This window comes from Geotrypetes seraphini, chromosome 1, assembly GCF_902459505.1.
Source record: "Geotrypetes seraphini chromosome 1, aGeoSer1.1, whole genome shotgun sequence".
In the NCBI taxonomy this organism is placed as follows: domain Eukaryota; kingdom Metazoa; phylum Chordata; class Amphibia; order Gymnophiona; family Dermophiidae; genus Geotrypetes; species Geotrypetes seraphini.
Window position 1 is genome coordinate 529988005 of NC_047084.1, and position 19639 is coordinate 530007643.

General features: G+C 40.1%; 1 protein-coding gene across 2 annotated transcripts in view; it reads right to left on the reverse strand.

Annotated features, from left to right (window-relative positions):
* DMXL1 (Dmx like 1) overlaps positions 1 to 19639 on the reverse strand; it is a 367266-nt gene that overhangs the window by 228078 nt on the left and 119549 nt on the right. For both annotated transcript variants that reach the window (XM_033929039.1, XM_033929038.1), the window contains exons 14-16: positions 16817 to 16906; positions 15813 to 15924; positions 5995 to 6114 (exon numbers count right to left, since the gene is read on the reverse strand). In XM_033929039.1, the coding sequence (XP_033784930.1) occupies positions 5995 to 6114; positions 15813 to 15924; positions 16817 to 16906 (322 nt within the window). The remainder of the gene's footprint in view (positions 1 to 5994; positions 6115 to 15812; positions 15925 to 16816; positions 16907 to 19639) is intronic.

Here is a 19639-nt window from a genome sequence, read left to right on the forward strand (position 1 = left end):
TGGTTTGAATGTGAGATACAAAGAGTGATGTCCACATATCCATTCTTATAGAGGCTGACCAGAACTGCACACAGTATTCAAGGTGTGGCCATACCATAGAACGATATAAGGGCATTATAACATTTTCATCTTTGTTTTTCATTCTTTTTCTGATAATTCCCAACATCCTATTTGCCTTCTTAGCCGCTACCATACATTGAGCTGAGGGATTCAACGTATCCTCAACAATGACACCTAGATCTTTTTACTGGGCAGTGACTCATAACATAGAACCCAGCATCACATGTTCGATGTGAGCAGTAACAACTGTGATCACACCACCTTGGGTGAATCTCGTCATAAAAGGTGGTAAATACAAATAAATAAATGAAATGACATGAGTTGACAACCTTTTAATCAGGTTCCTCTTTTTCATAAACATCGCTTTCCACTTGCTCACATTAAACATTATCTGCCATTTTGATGCCCAGTCTCCCAAGGTTCTCTTGCAATTTTTCATAATCCTCTTGCGATGTAACAACTTTGTGTCATGAGCAAATGTAATTATCTCACCAGTTATTCCCATCTCTGGATCATTGATAAATATGTTACAAAGCAGCGGTCCCAGCACAGGCCCCTGGGGAGCCTATCGTCATCAATATTTGGCAAACAGATACCTGTTGACTCTTGTGGGCCTCCATTACTACAGAACAGAGTTTAAATCTGATACTTCAGAACAAATGTAGATGCTAGAGTCATGCCTAGCAGGAATCCTATCAATTCCATTTTTTGTTATGGGTTGAGCTGTGACTATCATGAGCCCTAGCAGCTCCAGCACCCAAATGGCCATGAACATTCATTCCTCTGATGTGCTCTTAACTAACCAAAAGTAACTAAATTATGTTTATCCCATCTGCATAACAAAGCTGTGACAACTGCTAGACACTTTGTAAATACTCTTTGTGCAGACAAGGGCAAAAGGCAATATGCCATAATAGTAGTGGTGGTTCCCTACAATGAATTTCAGGTACTACATATGGTATCTACATATGGTTATAAGCATCTTTTAAATCCACAGAGCCTAACCAATCCTTTTCTAGAATAGGAATGAGGAATAAACTTTTGCTGAGTCAAATATTCTTTCAGAGCCTTTAGGTCTAGCATGGAATGGGACAGAATCTTCACATCATTTTTGTAATCAGGAAGTACTTGGAATAAAATCATTTCCCTTATTCCTGCATGGAATGGTCTCAAACATATTGGCCAGAGGAGTTCTTTGATAAGCAGTTCCTGAAGTTGAGAGCTTATCATTTGGAAGAATGTTCTCTAATTGCAGAGAGCAATGTTCCTGAACTATTTTGAAAATCCACTAATCTGAGGGGGTAGGGGCTATTGTGGTACAAAAGGTTTTAGCCTCCCTCCTATCTGAAGGTCATACAGAATGGTTATGGTGATTCAAGAATGACAAGAGGACAAATTTTTCCCTGTCCCCACGGGAACTCATTTGCCGTCCCAGCGAGTTCTTTTCCTGTCCTGCTCCATTCCTGCAAGCTCTGAACTCATCTGCACAAGCCTCAAACACTTTAAAATCATAAGTGTTCGAGGCTTGTGTGGTTAAGGCAGAGCTTACAGGAATGGGGCAGGGACTGCAACAAAACTCGTAGGAACGGGGACAAATTTGTCCCCGTGTCATTCTCTAATGGTGATTAAAATTATCTGCTGAAGACAGAAAACCCATCCCTGATTTTCATGTATAGCTCATTAAGACTTTGGGCCCTCAGCCCTTGTACGAGAGAAAGATCTCTCAGTTGACTGGGAGGATTGAGGAGGAGGAAGATTTCTATATCTATTAGAGTAAAAGGATTTCCTATGTTCTCCGTTTTAAAACCTTCTAGAAGAGGTTAAAACAGGAATGGGCCTTAAGTGTGTCCAAGTGCTGCTTGATGAATGTAGCAGCCTCCTTCATCTATCTTCAAAGAGATTCTCTCTCTACAAGACGTCAGCAAGCTTCCTCTGCACCTCTGAGGTCTGCAGTAAAGGAATTCTGCAGGCATCAATCCTCACTGCAGAGGTTCCTGATGCATTATAGTGAAGTTCCTCACCTGAAGCAGGTGTTCTCCGAGGACAGTAAGACTTATATTACCACAGTTAGGGTGACATCTACAGAACCCCGGTATAGACACTCCTCTTCTAGAAGCTTTTGGCAGGACTGATTGTGCATACATGAGTGCCTTCCCATTTGCCTGCTGCACAGGATCCACAATTGAATAAAAACCTTGGAGAACTCGACTCCTACAGAAGGTGAAAGGGATGTGATGATCTGTGTTTTGCTGCCCTCAGAGAACACCTACTACAGATAAATAGCCTTCTATGAGGAAAAAAAGGACATTAGCTTACCACAAATGGTAATTCCTAGCTACCAGGCTCATCAGAAACAGTCAATAGGGTCTTTCAAGGGCAAGGCCAATCAGAACCAATTGCTAACATAAAAATGCTTGTTGTAAGGGAGCAGCCTGGAACAGAAATGCATGGGCCTAGGAGGGTAGAGTTGGTTTCAGACGCCAAACAAATCAGGTTTCAGATCAGGAATTCTGCTTAAGAGAGTGAATGTGTGGACTGATGACCACATCACAGCTCTACAAATGACAATGGAGCCTGATCTCATGTGAGCTACCAACACAGCCTACCTGCTGTAATATAATCTTCCATAATACAATCTTGGTATCATCCACAAAAAGGCTAACCTTACCTTCAAACCCTTCAGCAATGTCGCTCACAAACATTGGCCCCAGCGCCGATCCCTGAGGCACTCCACTACTCACCTTTCCCTCCTCTGAGCGAATTCCAATAACCACCACCTTCTGGCATCAACCAGATTCTAATCCAGTTCATGACTTTGGACCCTAACTTCAACCCATGGAGTTTGTTTAAGAGCCTCTTATGAGGAACCGTGTCAAAGGCTTTGCTGAAATCTAAGTAAATTACATCTAGCGCATGTCCTTGATCCAATTCTCTGGTCACCCAGTCAAATAATTTGATCAGATTTGTTTAGCACGATGTACCTTTAGTAAATCCATGTTGCCTCGGATCTTGTAATCCATTATATTCTCCGAATTACACTATCCTTTCCTTCAGCAACGTTTCCATTATTTTTCCAATAACCAAAGTGAGGCTTACCAGTCTGTAATTTCCCACTACATCTCTGCAACCACTTTTGTGAAGAGGGACCACTTCCGCTCTTCTCCAGTCCAGTGGAACCTCTTCCGCCTCTAAAGATCTATTAAACAAATCTTTAAGAGGACCCGCCAGAACCTCTCGGAGCTCCCTCAATATCCTGGGATGGATCCTATACGGTCCCATAGCTTAGTCCATCTTCAATTTTTCAAGTTGTTCACAACCTTATATTTGTACATGTGGTGGACATACTCTCGTTTCCAGCATTTGGGGGAACACTGGAGCACAAAATCACAGATAAATTTAGGTGTCAATTAACCTTGGGCCCGGTGTTTTTGTTAGGCATTAGAAAGATGTTAATGTTTTTGTTAAAAACAAACTGCTGTGAGGCATACTACTGCTGCTATATGTAAAGCAGCCCCAGATATATTAGTCTGGAATGGACGATTACATGAAATAGCCCTAAGTAAATATTTTACAATTTGGGCCCAATAAAAGGTAAGATGTAATAATCAACTGATTATTTATATACTTCTCTTTGTTTGCTAATTAGGCTCATCTATAATGTGCATTGCATTTTTCATAATGTGTCCATCTATGCATGTATATGTACAAGATGACTTTTCATGGCTAGCTTTAAATAAAGTTTTCATTAAAAAGCAGCTGGACTCAAGATAAATAATGGTAGAGGCTTAAACCAGCATCCCAATAGAGGTGGCAGAGACGAGGGCTATATCTGATTTCAAAAAACCCTCAGATAAGCACAGAAGATCTCTGAGGAAGAAGGAAATAATTGTGGAGCTTAGTAAGGAGACAGGAAAGGAGCGATAAAGGAGGAAAAAGAGATAGCTGACAGGTTAAACAAATTCTTCTTGTCAGTCTTCACCAGAGAGGACACATCTAATATTCCAGAACCCGAGGTGATTATAAACGGAGAACACGATGAAAGACTAGTACAAATAGAGGTAAGCAAAGAGGATGTCCTCAGACAGATAGACAGACTAAAGAGCGACAAATCACCAGGCCCGGACGGCATTCACCCAAGGGTACTAAAAGAACTGAGAAACGAAATAGCAGAGACACTTCGCCAAATATGTAACCTCTCCCTAAAAACAGGGGAGATCCCAGAGGACTGGAAAATAGCGAATGTCACGCCCATCTTTAAGAAGGGATCAAGGGGTGACCCGGGAAACTACAGGCCTGTAAGCTTGACCTCGGTTCCAGGGAAGATGATGGAAGCAATGGTAAAGGACACAATCTGCGAACACATAGAAAACAATGGACAACTGAAGGCGAGCCAGCATGGCTTCTGCAAGGGAAGGTCGCGCCTCACGAACTTGCTGTACTTCTTTGAGGGAATAAACAGCCAGATGGATAAGGGGGAATCCATAGACATCATTTACCTTGACTTCCAAAAAGCCTTCGACAAGGTACCTCACGAACGGCTACTTAAAAAGCTGTGGTACCACGGGGTGCAAGGGGATATATACCAATGGATCAAACACTGGTTGGCGGGCAGGAAACAGAGGGTTGGAGTAAAGGGCCAATACTCAGACTGGCAATGGGTCACGAGCGGAGTTCCACAGGGGTCGGTGCTGGGACCTCTACTGTTCAACATATTTATTAACGATCTGGAGGCAGGGACAAAATGTGAGGTTATCAAATTTGCTGATGACACCAAACTCTGCAGCAGGGTTAGAAACACGGAAGACTGTGAAGACCTGCAAAGGGACCTAACGAAACTGGAAGACTGGGCAAAAAAGTGGCAAATGAGTTTTAACGTAGAGAAATGCAAGGTCATGCATGTAGGGAAAAAGAACCCGATGTTCAGCTACAAAATGGGGGGAACACTGCTAGGGGTAAGTAACCTTGAAAGGGACCTGGGGGTGATGGTCAACACATCACTGAAACCATCGGCGCAATGTACGACAGCCTCCAAGAAAGCAAACAGAATGCTGGGCATCATCAAAAAGGGTATTACAACCAGGAAGAAGGAAGTCATCATGCCGCTGTATCGCGCAATGGTGCGCCCGCACCTGGAGTACTGTGTTCAATACTGGTCGCCGTACCTCAAGAAGGACATGGCGATACTCGAGGGAGTGCAGAGGAGGGCGACTAAATTGATAAAAGGTATGGAAAATTTTTCATATGATGACAGGTTAAAAATGCTGGGGCTGTTCTCCCTGGAGAACAGGAGACTTAGAGGGGACATGATAGAAACCTTCAAAATCCTTAAGGGCATAGAGAAAGTGAATAAGGACAGATTCTTCAAACCGTGGGGAGCCACAAGCACTAGGGGTCACTCGGAGAAATTGAAAGGGGACAGGTTTAGAACAAATGCTAGGAGGTTCTTTTTTACCCAGAGGGTGGTGGACACATGGAACGCGCTTCCGGAGAATGTGATAAGCCAGAACTCTGTACAGGGGTTCAAGGAGGGTTTGGATAGGTTCCTGAAGGATAAGGGGATAGAGGGGTACAGATATATCTTGAGGTAGGTTATAGAAGTAGGCAGAAACCACTCCACAGGTCGCAGACCTGATGGGCCGCCGCGGGAGCGGACCGCTGGGCGAGATGGACCTTGGTCTGACCCAGTGGAGGCACCTTCTTATGTTCTTATGTTCTTAAATGGAATAGATGGGATGAATGGATAGACTAAACAGATTTTACCTGCCATCTTTTTCTTTGGATAAACATATGATTTTCAGTCTCTAGTAGATTGTCTTTGAAAGTTTATGAGGTAAGAATATAATCAGTAGATTGCCTGCTTATAACACAATATTTGATCACACACACAGTAATCTCGTAAGTTTTCCTTCTGAAAGCAGACAACAAAGAGCATACCTATAGAAACAGGAACAGATTTAAGATGCAAATTCCACATATGTAATACTGAATGGTTCTTTTCTGTGTGCTCAATCACAATTAGGTAAAATTTTTCAGAAAATCCAATCTTGAAATTACCTAAGAGGAAAAATAAGTAGTAAAAACAATGTTACTATAAACATTGATGAAAGAAAGACTCTCAAAAGTTAGTTGGAAATTAATTAGTGAAACGAAAAGCTCTATAGAAAAATTTTAACCTCATAATCTTCATACTTCCATACATTTTTCACTTTGTCTAAAACCTACAAATCCAAATGCATTAAATGAGTTTCATTTATCGATACACATACTCAAAACTTTCAGTGTGAAAGAGTGAAGTTACTCACCTGTAGCAAATATTCTTTGAGGACAACAAGACATTTCCACATGTGGGTGACATCTAAAGGAGCCAAACACAGACACACACCCCAGATTCTTATTCCAGAAGCTTTTTAAGCAGCACCATATATGAGCACACCTTCTTATCTGCAAGCGCTGCACATGACAAAGGTAGTCACGGTCTATTATAACTAAGAGAATATAAATTCTAGGGGAGGAGGATGGGCATGTGGAAAGGTGTCCCGCTCTCCTCAGAGAACATCTGCTACAAGCAGATGTAACACTATTCTCTCTAGCAGAACACTATATTTCCATATATGGCAATTCTTAGTTGACTGAAGTAAAAAGAGGAATTGTAATAAAACCTGCAAAAGCGAAGACCAACAGCAAGAACAAGACATAGTATTACTAAACCTTTTTTGTGTGTGTGTGTACAGCATGAAACAGACACAAAAAATAGATCTATGGGATGGAGTTGGATTCCAGACCCTAAATAAATTCTGCAGGACTGACCAAACTGCCTGTTGCCTCAGAAATCTTGGTCAAGGTAGTATAGAGATGTAACTGTGTGGAATGAAGACCACATTGCAGCTCTGCAGATCTCAGCGGAACTGGCTACCAATAAAGTGATGGCTCTGACATTGAGAGCTATGATATGACCTTCCAGTCAGCCCAGCTTGAGCATAAGTGAAAAAGATATACTCTGCTACCGTGTTTCCCCCAAAATAAGACAGTGTCTTATATTAATTTTGGGTCCAAAAAACACACTAGGGCTTATTTGGGGGGAATGTCTTATTTTTTTCATGTACAACAATCATCTTTCCCTTCCTCTCCTCCACCCCAATTCTTCCTCTTTACTTTCTCTCCCCCTATGTGCAGCATCATTCCTCCCCTCTCATCCATCCCCCTTATGCAGCAGAACCCCACCGACCCTCCCACCGTGAGACTGACATACCTCCGCTCCGTGGCCTCCTAAAGCTGCAGGGGTGGGGGTTGCTGAATTGACGAGTCCAATTTTTTCAGCTAATCAGGCAGCACTAGTGTCAGGGATGGAGTCAGGAGGTGTCAGGGACATTGGGGGGGGGGTTCGAGGGCTGATCTTAACTAGGGCTTATTTTTGGAGTAGGGCTTATATTAGGATAATCTTTAAAAATCATGCTAGTGCTTATTTTGTGGATAGGTCTTATGTTCAGGGAAACAGGGTAGTAAATAAGATAAAATGCACATGTCCTGAATGCTTCCTCACAAAGAAAGAACCACCCCACTCCTCCTTGCATGTTAACATAGTTCATGTTAACCTGATTGTTTAAATTAGGATAATTTGGTTAATGAGCCAAATTATGAAAGCCTTCAGAGCATTCCATATGGCTTGAAGCTCCATGAGGATGATGTGAAAGAATTTCTCCTGTAGTGACCATCAAACTTAAGTGTGAAGTATAGCCACATGACAGGATGCATTGGTTGATAGCGTACTGTGTGGCATGAAAATTTAGAATGCGAGTCCCTCCATGAAATTGGGTTGAATAGTCCACCACAAAAACAACCCCACAAGAGATGGCATGACATTGCTCACATCTACTAGGTGAGGAGTGGCCTTTTTTTTTTTTTTAATTTTTATTTATAGAATTTTCATTCTTTCAATACATGAATCACATATTATAAAATGTATAATAAAATATATATGTATGTACAAATTCATATCATAAATATTCATCCCTTTCCCCTATTAATTGTTTTTCCATTTTTCTTTCATATTAATATCTATATTTCCCACCCTAACCCTATATTACTATTATCAATGTGTTAAGATATCTGATCTCTAGAATAATTAGTCAATGGATCCCATATTTTCTTAAAATTTTTAATATTTCCTTGTTGTAAAGCCAAAATTTTCTCCATTTTGTAAATGTGACATACCGAGTTCCACCAGAATGTATAATTTAGTTTGGTAAAATCTTTCCAATTTTGTGTGATTTGCTGCATGGCAACTCCTGTCAATATTAAAAGTAATTTATTATTATTTGCTGATATTGGACTCTGTGTTCTCATTGCAGTACCGAATAATATGGTATCATATGAGAGTCCTACGTGATTTTCTAGTAATATATTTATTTGGGGCCAAATTAAATTCCAAAAAGCTTTTATACAGGGACAAAAAAAAATTAAATGATCCAATGTCCCTACTTCTATTTTACAATGCCAACATCTATTAGATCTAGTATTATCTATCTTTTGCAAGCGCGTCGGGGTCCATAACACTCTATGTAATAAAAATAACCATGTTTGACTCATAGATGCTGACTTTGTTAATCTTAATCTCCAGGACCAGAATTTTGGCCATTGAGATGCAGAAATTGTCTGTCCAATCTCAATACTCCAAATATCCCTAAGTCCAGTTTTCTTTTTTTAATTTAGAAATCCATTTATTAATTTATACCATTTTGCGGCTTGGTGACCCAAGAAATCCGTCTGGAAACATAAAACTTGCAAACTATATTGAGTATTGAGAACTTTCCATTCAGGGAACCCTACCTGAATGGCTTGCATCCATTTAAAAAATTGTGTTTTATTTAGTCTAAATTTATTTTGCAATTGTGAAAAACTAAGCAAGGAACCTTCTGATATGACGTCATTTAATGTTCTTATTCCTGCAGTTATCCATTGTTTCCAGACGATTTTAAATCCGCCAATTCTGATCCTGGAGTTTACCCATATTGATTGATTTAGGGATTTAGCAATTGGTTCTGGTGTCAGATTATTTATGTATCTTAATGTTTTCCAAGTATCTAATAAGATTCTGTGTTCTTTGTATCTTATAGGCATTGATATAGAAATTAAATGTTCTGGATTTAAAGGGAACAGGAGCCGCCATTCTAAATACAGCCAATCTGGTACATTTTCTAAGAGATCTGGGAGAATCCAATACATACCCTGTCTTAAAATATAGGCTTGATGATACCTATAAAAATTTGGAAAATTTACCCCCCCTTCCATAATTGGTCTTTGTAATGATACTAAAGCGATTCTTGGTCTTTTCCCACACCAAACAAATTTTGTAAGAATATTGTTAAGTTTTTTATAAAATGACCCCTGAAAAAATATTGGAATCATACTCATTTGGTAACAAACCACAGGCAATATCATCATTTTAATTGTTTGAATTCTTCCCCACCAAGAAAGATGTAATGGATTCCATTGCTCACACATTTCTGTTATTTTTTTCAATAAAAGTTTTTCATTCTCTTTGACTGTGTCTTCAATTGTATTTTTGATCATAATTCCTAAGTATTTTATTCCATCCTCTTTCCAAATAAATGAATATGGATCAAATAATCCTTTGGTACAATGAACATTAATTGGGAGGATTTCAGATTTATTCCAATTAATTTTATATCCAGAAAATGTACCGTATTTTTCTATTAAATTAAGCATACATGGAATAGTAATTTCCGGTTCTCTTAAATATAATAATATATCATCTGCATATGCAGATAATTTAAATTCAAAACTGGTAAATGAGATTCCCTTTATTTCCCTAGTTTTGTTTATTGCAATTAATAAAGGTTCTAGGACAACATCAAAAAGTAATGGAGACAAAGGGCATCCTTGTCTAACTCCCCTATGCAAGTTGAATCTAGTTGATAAATTATTGTTAATATATAATCTTGCTCCAGGAGAGCTATACAATGTCTGAATCATTTTAATAAAACCGGATCCTATACCAAACCAATGTAAAGCTTGATATATTACATTACATTACATTACATTAGGGATTTCTATTCCGCCATTACCTTGCGGTTCAAGGCGGATTACAAAAGGTTAGTTTAAGGACAGAATTACAATGAATAAAGAATTAAGGAGTTACAGAATAACAGAATTATATGAATTGTAGAGAATAGCTGGAGAGGTAATATGAAGATCTTGAGGGCTTTTAGTGGTTGTGTTGTTGTTTCTGTCTTAGGAATTTCTTGAAAAGTGTGGTTTTTATTTCTTTTCTGAACGTCTTATAGTCTGGGGTGGTCATCAGAAGGTTGGAGATTTGGTTATCTAGTCTTGCAGCTTGTGTGGCTAGGAGGCCGTCATGTAGTTTTGTTCTTTTCACTTCTTTGGATGGGGGGGGTATGAATGGGGAGTGCGTTTTTCTGTGTCTGGTGCTGGTTGCTTGGATGAGGCGATTGTTCAGGTATGATGGACTGTCTCCGTGTAGTGTTTTAAATAATATGCAGTAGAATTTGAATTGGATTCTTTCTTGGATTGGGAGCCAGTGTGAGTTGATGTAGGCTTCGGTGATGTGGTCGTGTTTTTTCAATGAATAGACGAGTCTTAAGGCTGTATTTTGGATTGTTTGGAGTTGTCTTATCGTAGTTGCCGGACATGGGAGGAAGAGAATGTTACAGTAGTCCAGTATTCCTAGTATTAGGGATTGTACTATAAGTAGGAATTGTGTGCTTTCAAAGAATTTTCGGACTTGTCTCAGGTTTCTCATGATTGCGAATGATTTTTGAGTTGTTTTGTTTATTTGTGGCTGCATTGTGCAGCATCTGTCTATGGTCATGCCTAGTAGTTTTATGGTTGTTTGGATGGGATATTTGGTTGCGTTTATGTCTAGGATGGTTGTGGTTTGGATCCTGTCGTTTTCTAGGAGGATGAATTTGGTTTTGTCTTGGTTGAGTTTAAGTTTGTGATTTTCCATCCAGGTTGTGACTGCTTCCAGTGTTTGGTGAAGTTCCTCTGTCATGGTAGGTTTGGAATGATCGTATGGGATGAGGATGGTGATGTCATCCGCATAGCTGTAGGATGTTATGCCTAGATTATCCAGTTGGGTTCCTAGAGAGGCAGTGTATAGATTGAAGAGGGTGGGGGATAGTGGAGATCCTTGTGGTACGCCGCATGGGTTTGACCAGGATTCTGATTTTTCTTTGTTTGATTTTACACTGTAGGTTCTGAGTTTTAGGAATCCTTTGAACCAGGAGTATACTTTGTCTGAGATGCCTATTGCATCTAGTATCTGTAGAAGGATGTTGTGGTCTACCAGGTCGAATGCTGCCGATAGGTCCAGTTGTATAAGTAGTATTTTTTTCCCTATACTAAGTTGTTGTCTGGCGGTATCCATGAGGGAGCCTAGTAGTGTCTCTGTGCTGAAATTTGTTCTGAATCCTGATTGCATGGGGTGTAGTAGGTTGTGGTCCTCTATGTAATTGGTGAGGAGTTTGGCTACTAGGCCTTCTGTAATTTTGACATATAGCGGAATTGAGGCTATAGGTCTGTAGTTGGAAGGGAGGTTTTGTGGTGCCTTTGGGTCTTTTTGGATTGGTGTGATGACAATTTCGCTGAGGTTGTCAGGGAATGTGCCCTCTGTGAGCGTGAATTGGATCCATTGTAGAATTATGGTGCGGAACTTTATACTAGAGGTGGTAAGGAGATATGAGGGGCAATGGTTGAGGTCACAGGAGGCATGGCTGTATTTTTTGTATAATTTGTTAAATTCTGGCCATTTTATGTTTGGGAATTGAGACCAAGTTCTGTCTGCTGCGATTGCCTCTTTTCCATTCCACTCTATCAAAAGCTTTTTCTGCATCTAAAGAAATTAAAAAAGCTGGATCATTTATATTTTTTGCTAAATTTAATGAGTGGAATGCAAGTCTAGTATTGTCTGATGAATGTCTTTTAGCAATAAATCCTGTTTGATGTACATCAATAATGAAAGGAAGAGCTTTTGCCAATCTTAATGCTAATAAGAGGAGTGGCCTAATGGTAGAGCTGCTGCTTCAGCACCCTGAAGTTATGGGATCAAATTATATCACTGCTCCTTGTGACTCTGGGCAAAATACTTAATTTTCCATTGCCCCAGGTACAAAATAAGTACCTGTATATATGTAAACCATTTTGAATGTGTAACCACAAAAAGGTGGTATACAAGTCCCACTCCCTTTCCCTGTGGCCAGAGACTACTAGGAAACTAGGGGCCTCATGAGAGGCCTCAAATACAATGTGCCATGGGTGGGACATACACCATGGAAGTCACGTGGCCTAGCAAAATCTGCCAGACTATGACTTGCTGGTTCTGCTGTGCCAGCAGAGCAATAATAAAGCATCTGCACACTGGTCTAGGAGAAAGGTTTTTTTTCTGAGCCACGTCTAACAGGGCTTCTATGAACTCCAATCTTTTCTCTGGGGTGAGATAGGACTTTGGGTAATTTCTAACAAACCTTATTAGCTTCAGGAACCAAATAGTTCTTTCACTAAATCATGAGCCCCTTTGCTTTGATTTGCTTTTTACCAGCCAATCATTTAGGTAGGAGAACACATGAATCCCTAGTCTGCATAGCAGTGCTACAATTACTGCAAGACATTTTGTGAAGACTTTGGTAGCTAACACAGAACTGGTAATGTTACTCCTTTCCCTGCTCGAAATCTGAAATACCTCACATGACTGGGATGTTTCTGGATATAAGTGTAAACAGCTTCTAAGTCCAAACAGCATATCAAATCATTTTCCTGAATCATGGGGATTAAGATAAACCATCCTGAACTTTGAGGTACAGGATGGGACAAACACTCCCATTTTCTGGGGACCAGGAAACACTTGGGAGTAAAACAGTAACATAAGAACCAACGGTGTATACCATCCGGTCCAGGTGATTTATCACTCCTTAACATGTCAATTTAGCTTGGTATATCTTTCGGGTTCAGAAAGATTACTTTCAGTTCCTCCACATCATCACCCTTGAAAACCATTTCTGGTACAGGTAGATCTCTTATATCTTCTTTCGCAAAGATCAAAGCAAAGAGTACATTCAATCTCTCCACTATGGTCTTTCTCTTCCTGAGTACCCATTTTACTCTTTGATGATCCAAGGGTACCACATATTCTCTCATAGGCTTTCTACTTCTGATGTACCTGAAAAGGTTGTTACTATGAGTTTTGCTCTGTAGCAAGTATCTCTTCATATTCCCTTCTAGCCTTCATCAATATTTTACATCTAACTTGCCAGTGCTTATGTTGCTTTTCTTCATTTGGATCCTTTTTCCATTCTTTAAAAGATGTTCTTTCACTTAACCTTTTAACCATGCTCTTCTTTCCACCTTTCACTTAACCTTTTAACCATGCTCTTCTTTCCACCTTTGTTAATATGTAGAATATATCTAGTCTGGGCTTCCATGATGGCATTTTTAAACAATGACTATGCCTGATTCAAAGTCCAAACCTTCTCAGCCAATTCTTTTAGCTTCTTTTTCAACCATGTTCCTCATTTTATCACATGTGTTTTTGAACCCGGAAGTATTGCACACCGGAAGTGAATGAGTCAGCATCTTTTTATCATTACGCATGCTGCTAGCAGTTAAGGCACAGAATTTATGACTTCCCCCGACGCAGCCAAGGACAGCTAGTGAAACAAGATTTATTGTCTGGAGCATCATTAAGACTTTTGTTGAGTTAACTAGAGGATTACAAATGATCATGTTGAAAAAGAATCATGTTGAAAGTGGTTGGCAATAAAGTATGATCTTCAGGGAATCTTTGGAAGAATTCAATGGCCAGCTAAGTTTTTGTTCATGTTTTTGATAGTGCAAACACTATTGGGGTGTTCCTTTTGGAGATATACCGTATTTTTCACTCCATAAGATGCACTTTTTCCACCCCCAAAAAAGGGGAAGCGGCACGGGACAGGCAACCACTACATGAGAGAATGGAAGAGGAGTCAGCCGGCAGTTTGAGGAAGCGGTAGGAACTAGGTAGCCAGCCTGGTGTGCCGCTCTCAGCGAAGCTTCATGTCCAGAAGTTAAAAAAAAAAAGGTACGCGCGGAAGGAAGAAGAGGGCCAGGGCCTGCCTGTCACCTGCTTGGAGGAGTGAGGAGGAAGAGGCCGGGGCCTGCCTCTTACCTGCCTGGGGGGTAGGGAGGGAGAGGAGAGGCTGGGACCTGTCTGTCTGCTCTGCTGAATTAAAAATAGGGAGCAGGGAGAAATTGGGCCTGCCTGCAAGGAAGCCTGGAGGGGGGAGGCCTGCTTGCTTGCCTTGGGGGGGTGGGCTGCCAGGGAGGGGGAGGCCTGCTTGCTTAGGGAGGAGCTGCCTGGGAGGGGGATGCCTACCTGCCTGCCTGGGGGGGCTGTTTTGGAGGGGGAAGTACTGCCTGCCTGCCTGGGGGGGGGCTGCCTTGGAGGGGGAAGTACTGCCTGCATGCCTGGGGGGATGCCTGGGAGGGGGGAGTACTTCCTGCCTACCAGCCACTAGACCTGCCTGCTCTGTCCCTGTCTTCCCTGTCCCGGCTTACCACTAGACCACCACAGGGAAAACAGGATACAGAGCCTGGCAGGGAGAGGGGACAGGGTGCAGAGCTTGGCAAGGAGTGTGGGGTTGGGTGCAGAGCCTGGCAGGGAGAATTTGGTTCAGAATGGTTTTTTTCTTGTTTTCCTCCTCTAAATCTGGGTTGCGTCTTATGGTGAGGTATGTCTTATGGAGCAAAAAATACAGTACATGGTGTTTTGTAAGTGGAGTTTTTTATGCCTATGATAGTAGATCTTCTCAGTAGTACTTGCACTTCTCTTTAAGAGGAAAAAAAGGAGTGGAGGCAGGGCAATAAATGAGTAGAAGCTGCTCAAAATTTAACCAAGTGAAACTAACATTCTTCTTTCTTAAAATATTTGAAAATTATCAGAATTAGAGCATCACTCCAATCTGTAATCATTTATTTTGTTAATTACCATTTTCCAAGACATAAAATGTGGAAAATCATTCATGCTTATTGCATCAAATTGAAAGAAAGCACAGAATGCATCAACTCTTAGTAGAGGAAAGCTTATGTTGCATTAGTAGCTATAGTAAATGAATTGAAAAACTGAACCAACCAAAAGGAAAAATAAAAAGCAAGGTGGGATATCAATCTCCACTGTACATATAGGAGTAAATTCAAGAAGGATCTCCTAAAGTTAGAGTACTAAGCATCAAGACTATAATTGCAGTTGTACTGTAAGTCCTCATTTATGCATCCAATTATAGACAGACATGTAATTACATGTGTTTTATAACATGTCCACAGTAGTCCTGGACATACCCCAAATCACTCATGTTTCACAATCCACACCTCCCTGGTGGTTGTACATCATGGATTTTGCACACCCATTTTATATAGTAGAATGCCATAGTTGCTCACATAACTGCTAATTGGTGCCAATTTGCACCATTTAACATAACAGTGCCAATTATTGCTAGTTAACATCAATTCTCAGCTCTTTTATATATTAAGTTACATGCACAACTGACCTTATTCTCTAACTTGTACACAAAACTTTGTGCACTCAGCTTAAATTTGGGAACCCAACATTATAGAATTTGGGGGACAGAGTAGAAAATCATTAATGCCAAGTACCAAAAAGCCCCTTGGCATCAGCAGAGCACAAAATTCCAGACTTGAAAATACAACAGTAGTCTATAACAATTGCATTAACTATTTCTTACTAGAGTCTGATACAACACTGCTCTTCTCTGGTATTTTCTTCTGCTTTTCTTCATGGTTACCAAAAATGAAGTCCTCATGGAAGACATGAAGTAATTGTGTCTTTCTGCCATGCTAAAGCAAGAAACAACGGCAAATAAAATTAATGCATTAGCATACTTCAGAAAGACTTGCCATAATTTCTTAATAGCAGAATCATGTTATGTCAAGAATCATGTTAAGAAACAACCAGGTCAGTTTTTCACAACCAGTGTGTCAATGCACAGATCTGCAGACAAATTGTGTAGCATAAGAACAAAATAATAGCCTTACTGGGTCAGACCAATGGTCCATCTAGCCCAATATCCCGTCTTCACAGGAAAGAAAAGTTATCACTGCCTAATGTTCATGTCCAGATGAGCTCAGGCCTCAGCACATCATAGTATCAAGAGACACCAGCAGGGGTTCGTAATCTTGATTTCCACTGGTCACACAGGCAATAGTACACAACTCTTCTTTCCTGATCCAGCCATGAACCCATAAATAAAGGAATTAAAAAGCAGCTTGTACAGCACAGATAGCCAGATCCCTTTTTGTGTAGAATACACACTGCAAACAGCATCTTTCTCTCATTAACCTTGTCTTTGAGTCCTTCAAACCTCTGGTAGGATTTTGCAAGCTTTTCTTTTGACCATATGAATCCTCTTCCTCTATCCCAAATTCCTGCTGTATGGAGGATGGTATGGGCATAATGTATTTGCAAATGCAGGTGTGCCTTTCATTTTAAAAGGTTTGGGTAACACTAAAGTAAGTGATAATGGTCAGGTCTTGATAAAGATCATGCTGTCTTTCCTATGGCCAAAAATGGTACTTTGTAATTTAGTTTTGGACATGTCTCCTCAAGCCTTTGGCCCAAAAGACATGCATTGCCTAGTAAATTATCCTGGAACAAGTAGCAAAGAGAGAAAAATAAACGAAGTTAAATAAACATCATATAGAAGGTATAACCAGATAAAAAGATACTTACAAGATCCATAATAGCATCTAGCTCAATAATACACCCCGGCCTTGCTGTTGACTGTTGACTAACAATGTTAAAAACTTCACCAACATATTTCTGCAAAAATAAGTAAAGGAAACCTTTTTTACTCAAATAATTTGGAGCTTTGTTGTTTTTTTTAAGTTATATTTAAAATTAACTTGGAACATGTAGGTAAACGAGTAACTCACAAAAACGAGGGTAATCAAATTATCAAAGGTGATATGAATTATAAACACTATCATTGATCACCTAAAAATATGATAAAGTCTCAAAATATATTCAAAATATATATTCAATTCAGAAGTATAACTCATACAAAGTGAACACTAAGACCCACAACTTTATCCCAGTGAACAAAGATCACGGAGTAGCTGTGCAGAGAGACCATCATCATAGTGATTCACAGTCTCACCCACCAAACCAGTACAAAGCATACAATGAATCAAATCAAGTATAGAAAAAAAACTGTGGTGACTTATCTTGGTTTATGGTGGGAAACAGTTAACAGCTGCTCCGGGCACCTCCTTAAGTTACAACACCATGCAAACAATTCACCGACCCCCCCATCAACAACGTGTTCACCAACCCGCTAAAATTACTTCTAAACACTCTACCACAATAAAAAAATAGAATAATCACTGCTTTCAGCTTACCGGGACGAGAACTCCATCTTGCAAATAGAAAACGCTACTGGCGTCGGATAACACGTCGGCAGGCCACGCCCCTAAAATATTCCCACTCGTCCGTCACACACATCAATGAAACCAAAACTCACAACTTAAACCAATCAGTCTCGTAAAGAAAGCTTTACTATGAACACAAATTCATATTTCAGTGGCATACTTTGACCCCTGAGGGTCTCAACAACGAGATTGATTGGTTTAAGTTGTGAGTTTTGGTTTCATTGATGTGTGTGACGTTGGATGAGTGGGAGTATTTGGTAATTGGTTTTATGCTTGTACATCTCTCCTAAAAGGGCTCACCTTTCGAGGTTCCAAGCATCTGCTGCTTATCCCCGTTATGATGCTCCTGAAGCTGGGTTGGGACACATGTTCTGGACCTGTCCTGTTATCCAGTCCTTTTGGAAAACTATTTTTCTTTTTGTTGAAAGTATCTGGACTGTTACTATCCAACGTTCTCCCTTGTTCCTTTTTGGTATTCCCTTACATTTCTCCCCTCGCAGACCGGGGACTGCTGCATTTCTCCGGTGGACTGTAGTAATTGCCCTCAAGTGGCTGGAGGTGGAGGGCCCTGACTATTCACTCTGGCGATATCGTCTCATCACCTTGCTGATGTGGGAACACCGAGATGTATAGGACTTTTCTTCCCTACATGGTCGTACCTTCCAACGTACATGGGAGCCTTTTTGGAACACTATGACTCCAGTGGTACGTAGCCGCCTCCTAAACTGTTGATTGTTGTTTGGACTCATTCTTGCAAATATTGTTTGACCTGACAATGTTTGCTTCTATTTTAGTTAAGATATTCAAGACTGGGCATGACGGAGGACTGGGGAATGGGGTGGGTTAGAGGGGTTATACAATACATTTCTTCTGAGTTCACTATGATGTTTGGTGGTTTCACGTTCCTTGTTTCTGGCCAGTTTCATTTTTATCTATATTAGGGCAAACAGGGGGATAGTGGGGTTGAGTGCGTTGGGGTGACAGCCTACTGTACTATTTCTACTGCTAAAATGAGAGCTTGATCTCTGTATTTCCCTGTGTTTTTGTATTGTTTATTGTTGAGCTCAATAAAACATATTTGATAAGATGTGATGAGCAAAACAAACACACTCCTGCAGGCACAAATGCAGAAGGGAAAAACTGTAGGTGGAGCTAAGGAGCCCAGTGAAGTACAGCAGAGGCAAAAGGAAAAATCCGGAATGGATTCCTTCTGCAGATGACACGCAGCCATGGGGACACTATCTCATCTGTCTAGAATGCCTCACCTACTGAACTGGAATACCAATTTTGATAAATAAATAGCTGTTCCCTCTGCATATGCTTGAAGAAACTGTATGTTTATGAAGCTGTTTTGAATTTCTAGCAGAGACTATACCATCTTTATAATCGATTAAACTTCTTTTTGGTTCTCTGACACAGGAGCGAAACAGGTTTAGCCTGCGGAACCTCTGACAAAACTAAATGTCTTGTCATTATAATTGAACATTTTTTTTAATGATTAGACTGTGATATACAGCACTCAAATGTGTTTGAAGGCATTTTAAGCATATGTGATTGAGTGGTGAGGCAATATTCTTGGGGTAAATACCCCTTGTTTTTGCCTCTATGTCTCTGAGCATATTCAACTTTTGAAAAAAAAATTAAAAAAAAAAAAAAATATATATATATATATATATATATATATATATATAAGAAGTCTAATGCTTATGTGCATAAGGTTGTTAATCTTTTTAGAGGAGTGACCTTTATTCTTGATATGCTGATAAATATACATGCACTTTTGCAAGTATTTTAGAAGAGGCTCTGTACAGGCAAAGCGTTTTCTAGAACACCACCAGAACATCGGGCATCTCACTTTCTCTCTAAAGATTATAGGAATACTAAAGCAGAAAGAATTGGTAGAGCATTCCTAGTCCAACAAAGAAGTTTTGATTCTTATAAAACAGCTCTGGTTGTTCTCAGCCCTTAAAAGAGTAGGTATTACCTTCACGTTCAGATTGTTTGGAACAAGAACTCGCAGATGTGAACCAAAAATCTGTTTTTTTTTACATACTCAGTACAAACAGCATAACAGTTCTAGTTTTAAAAATGTGTACTTGATGGCACAGTTTGAAAAGAAAAATAG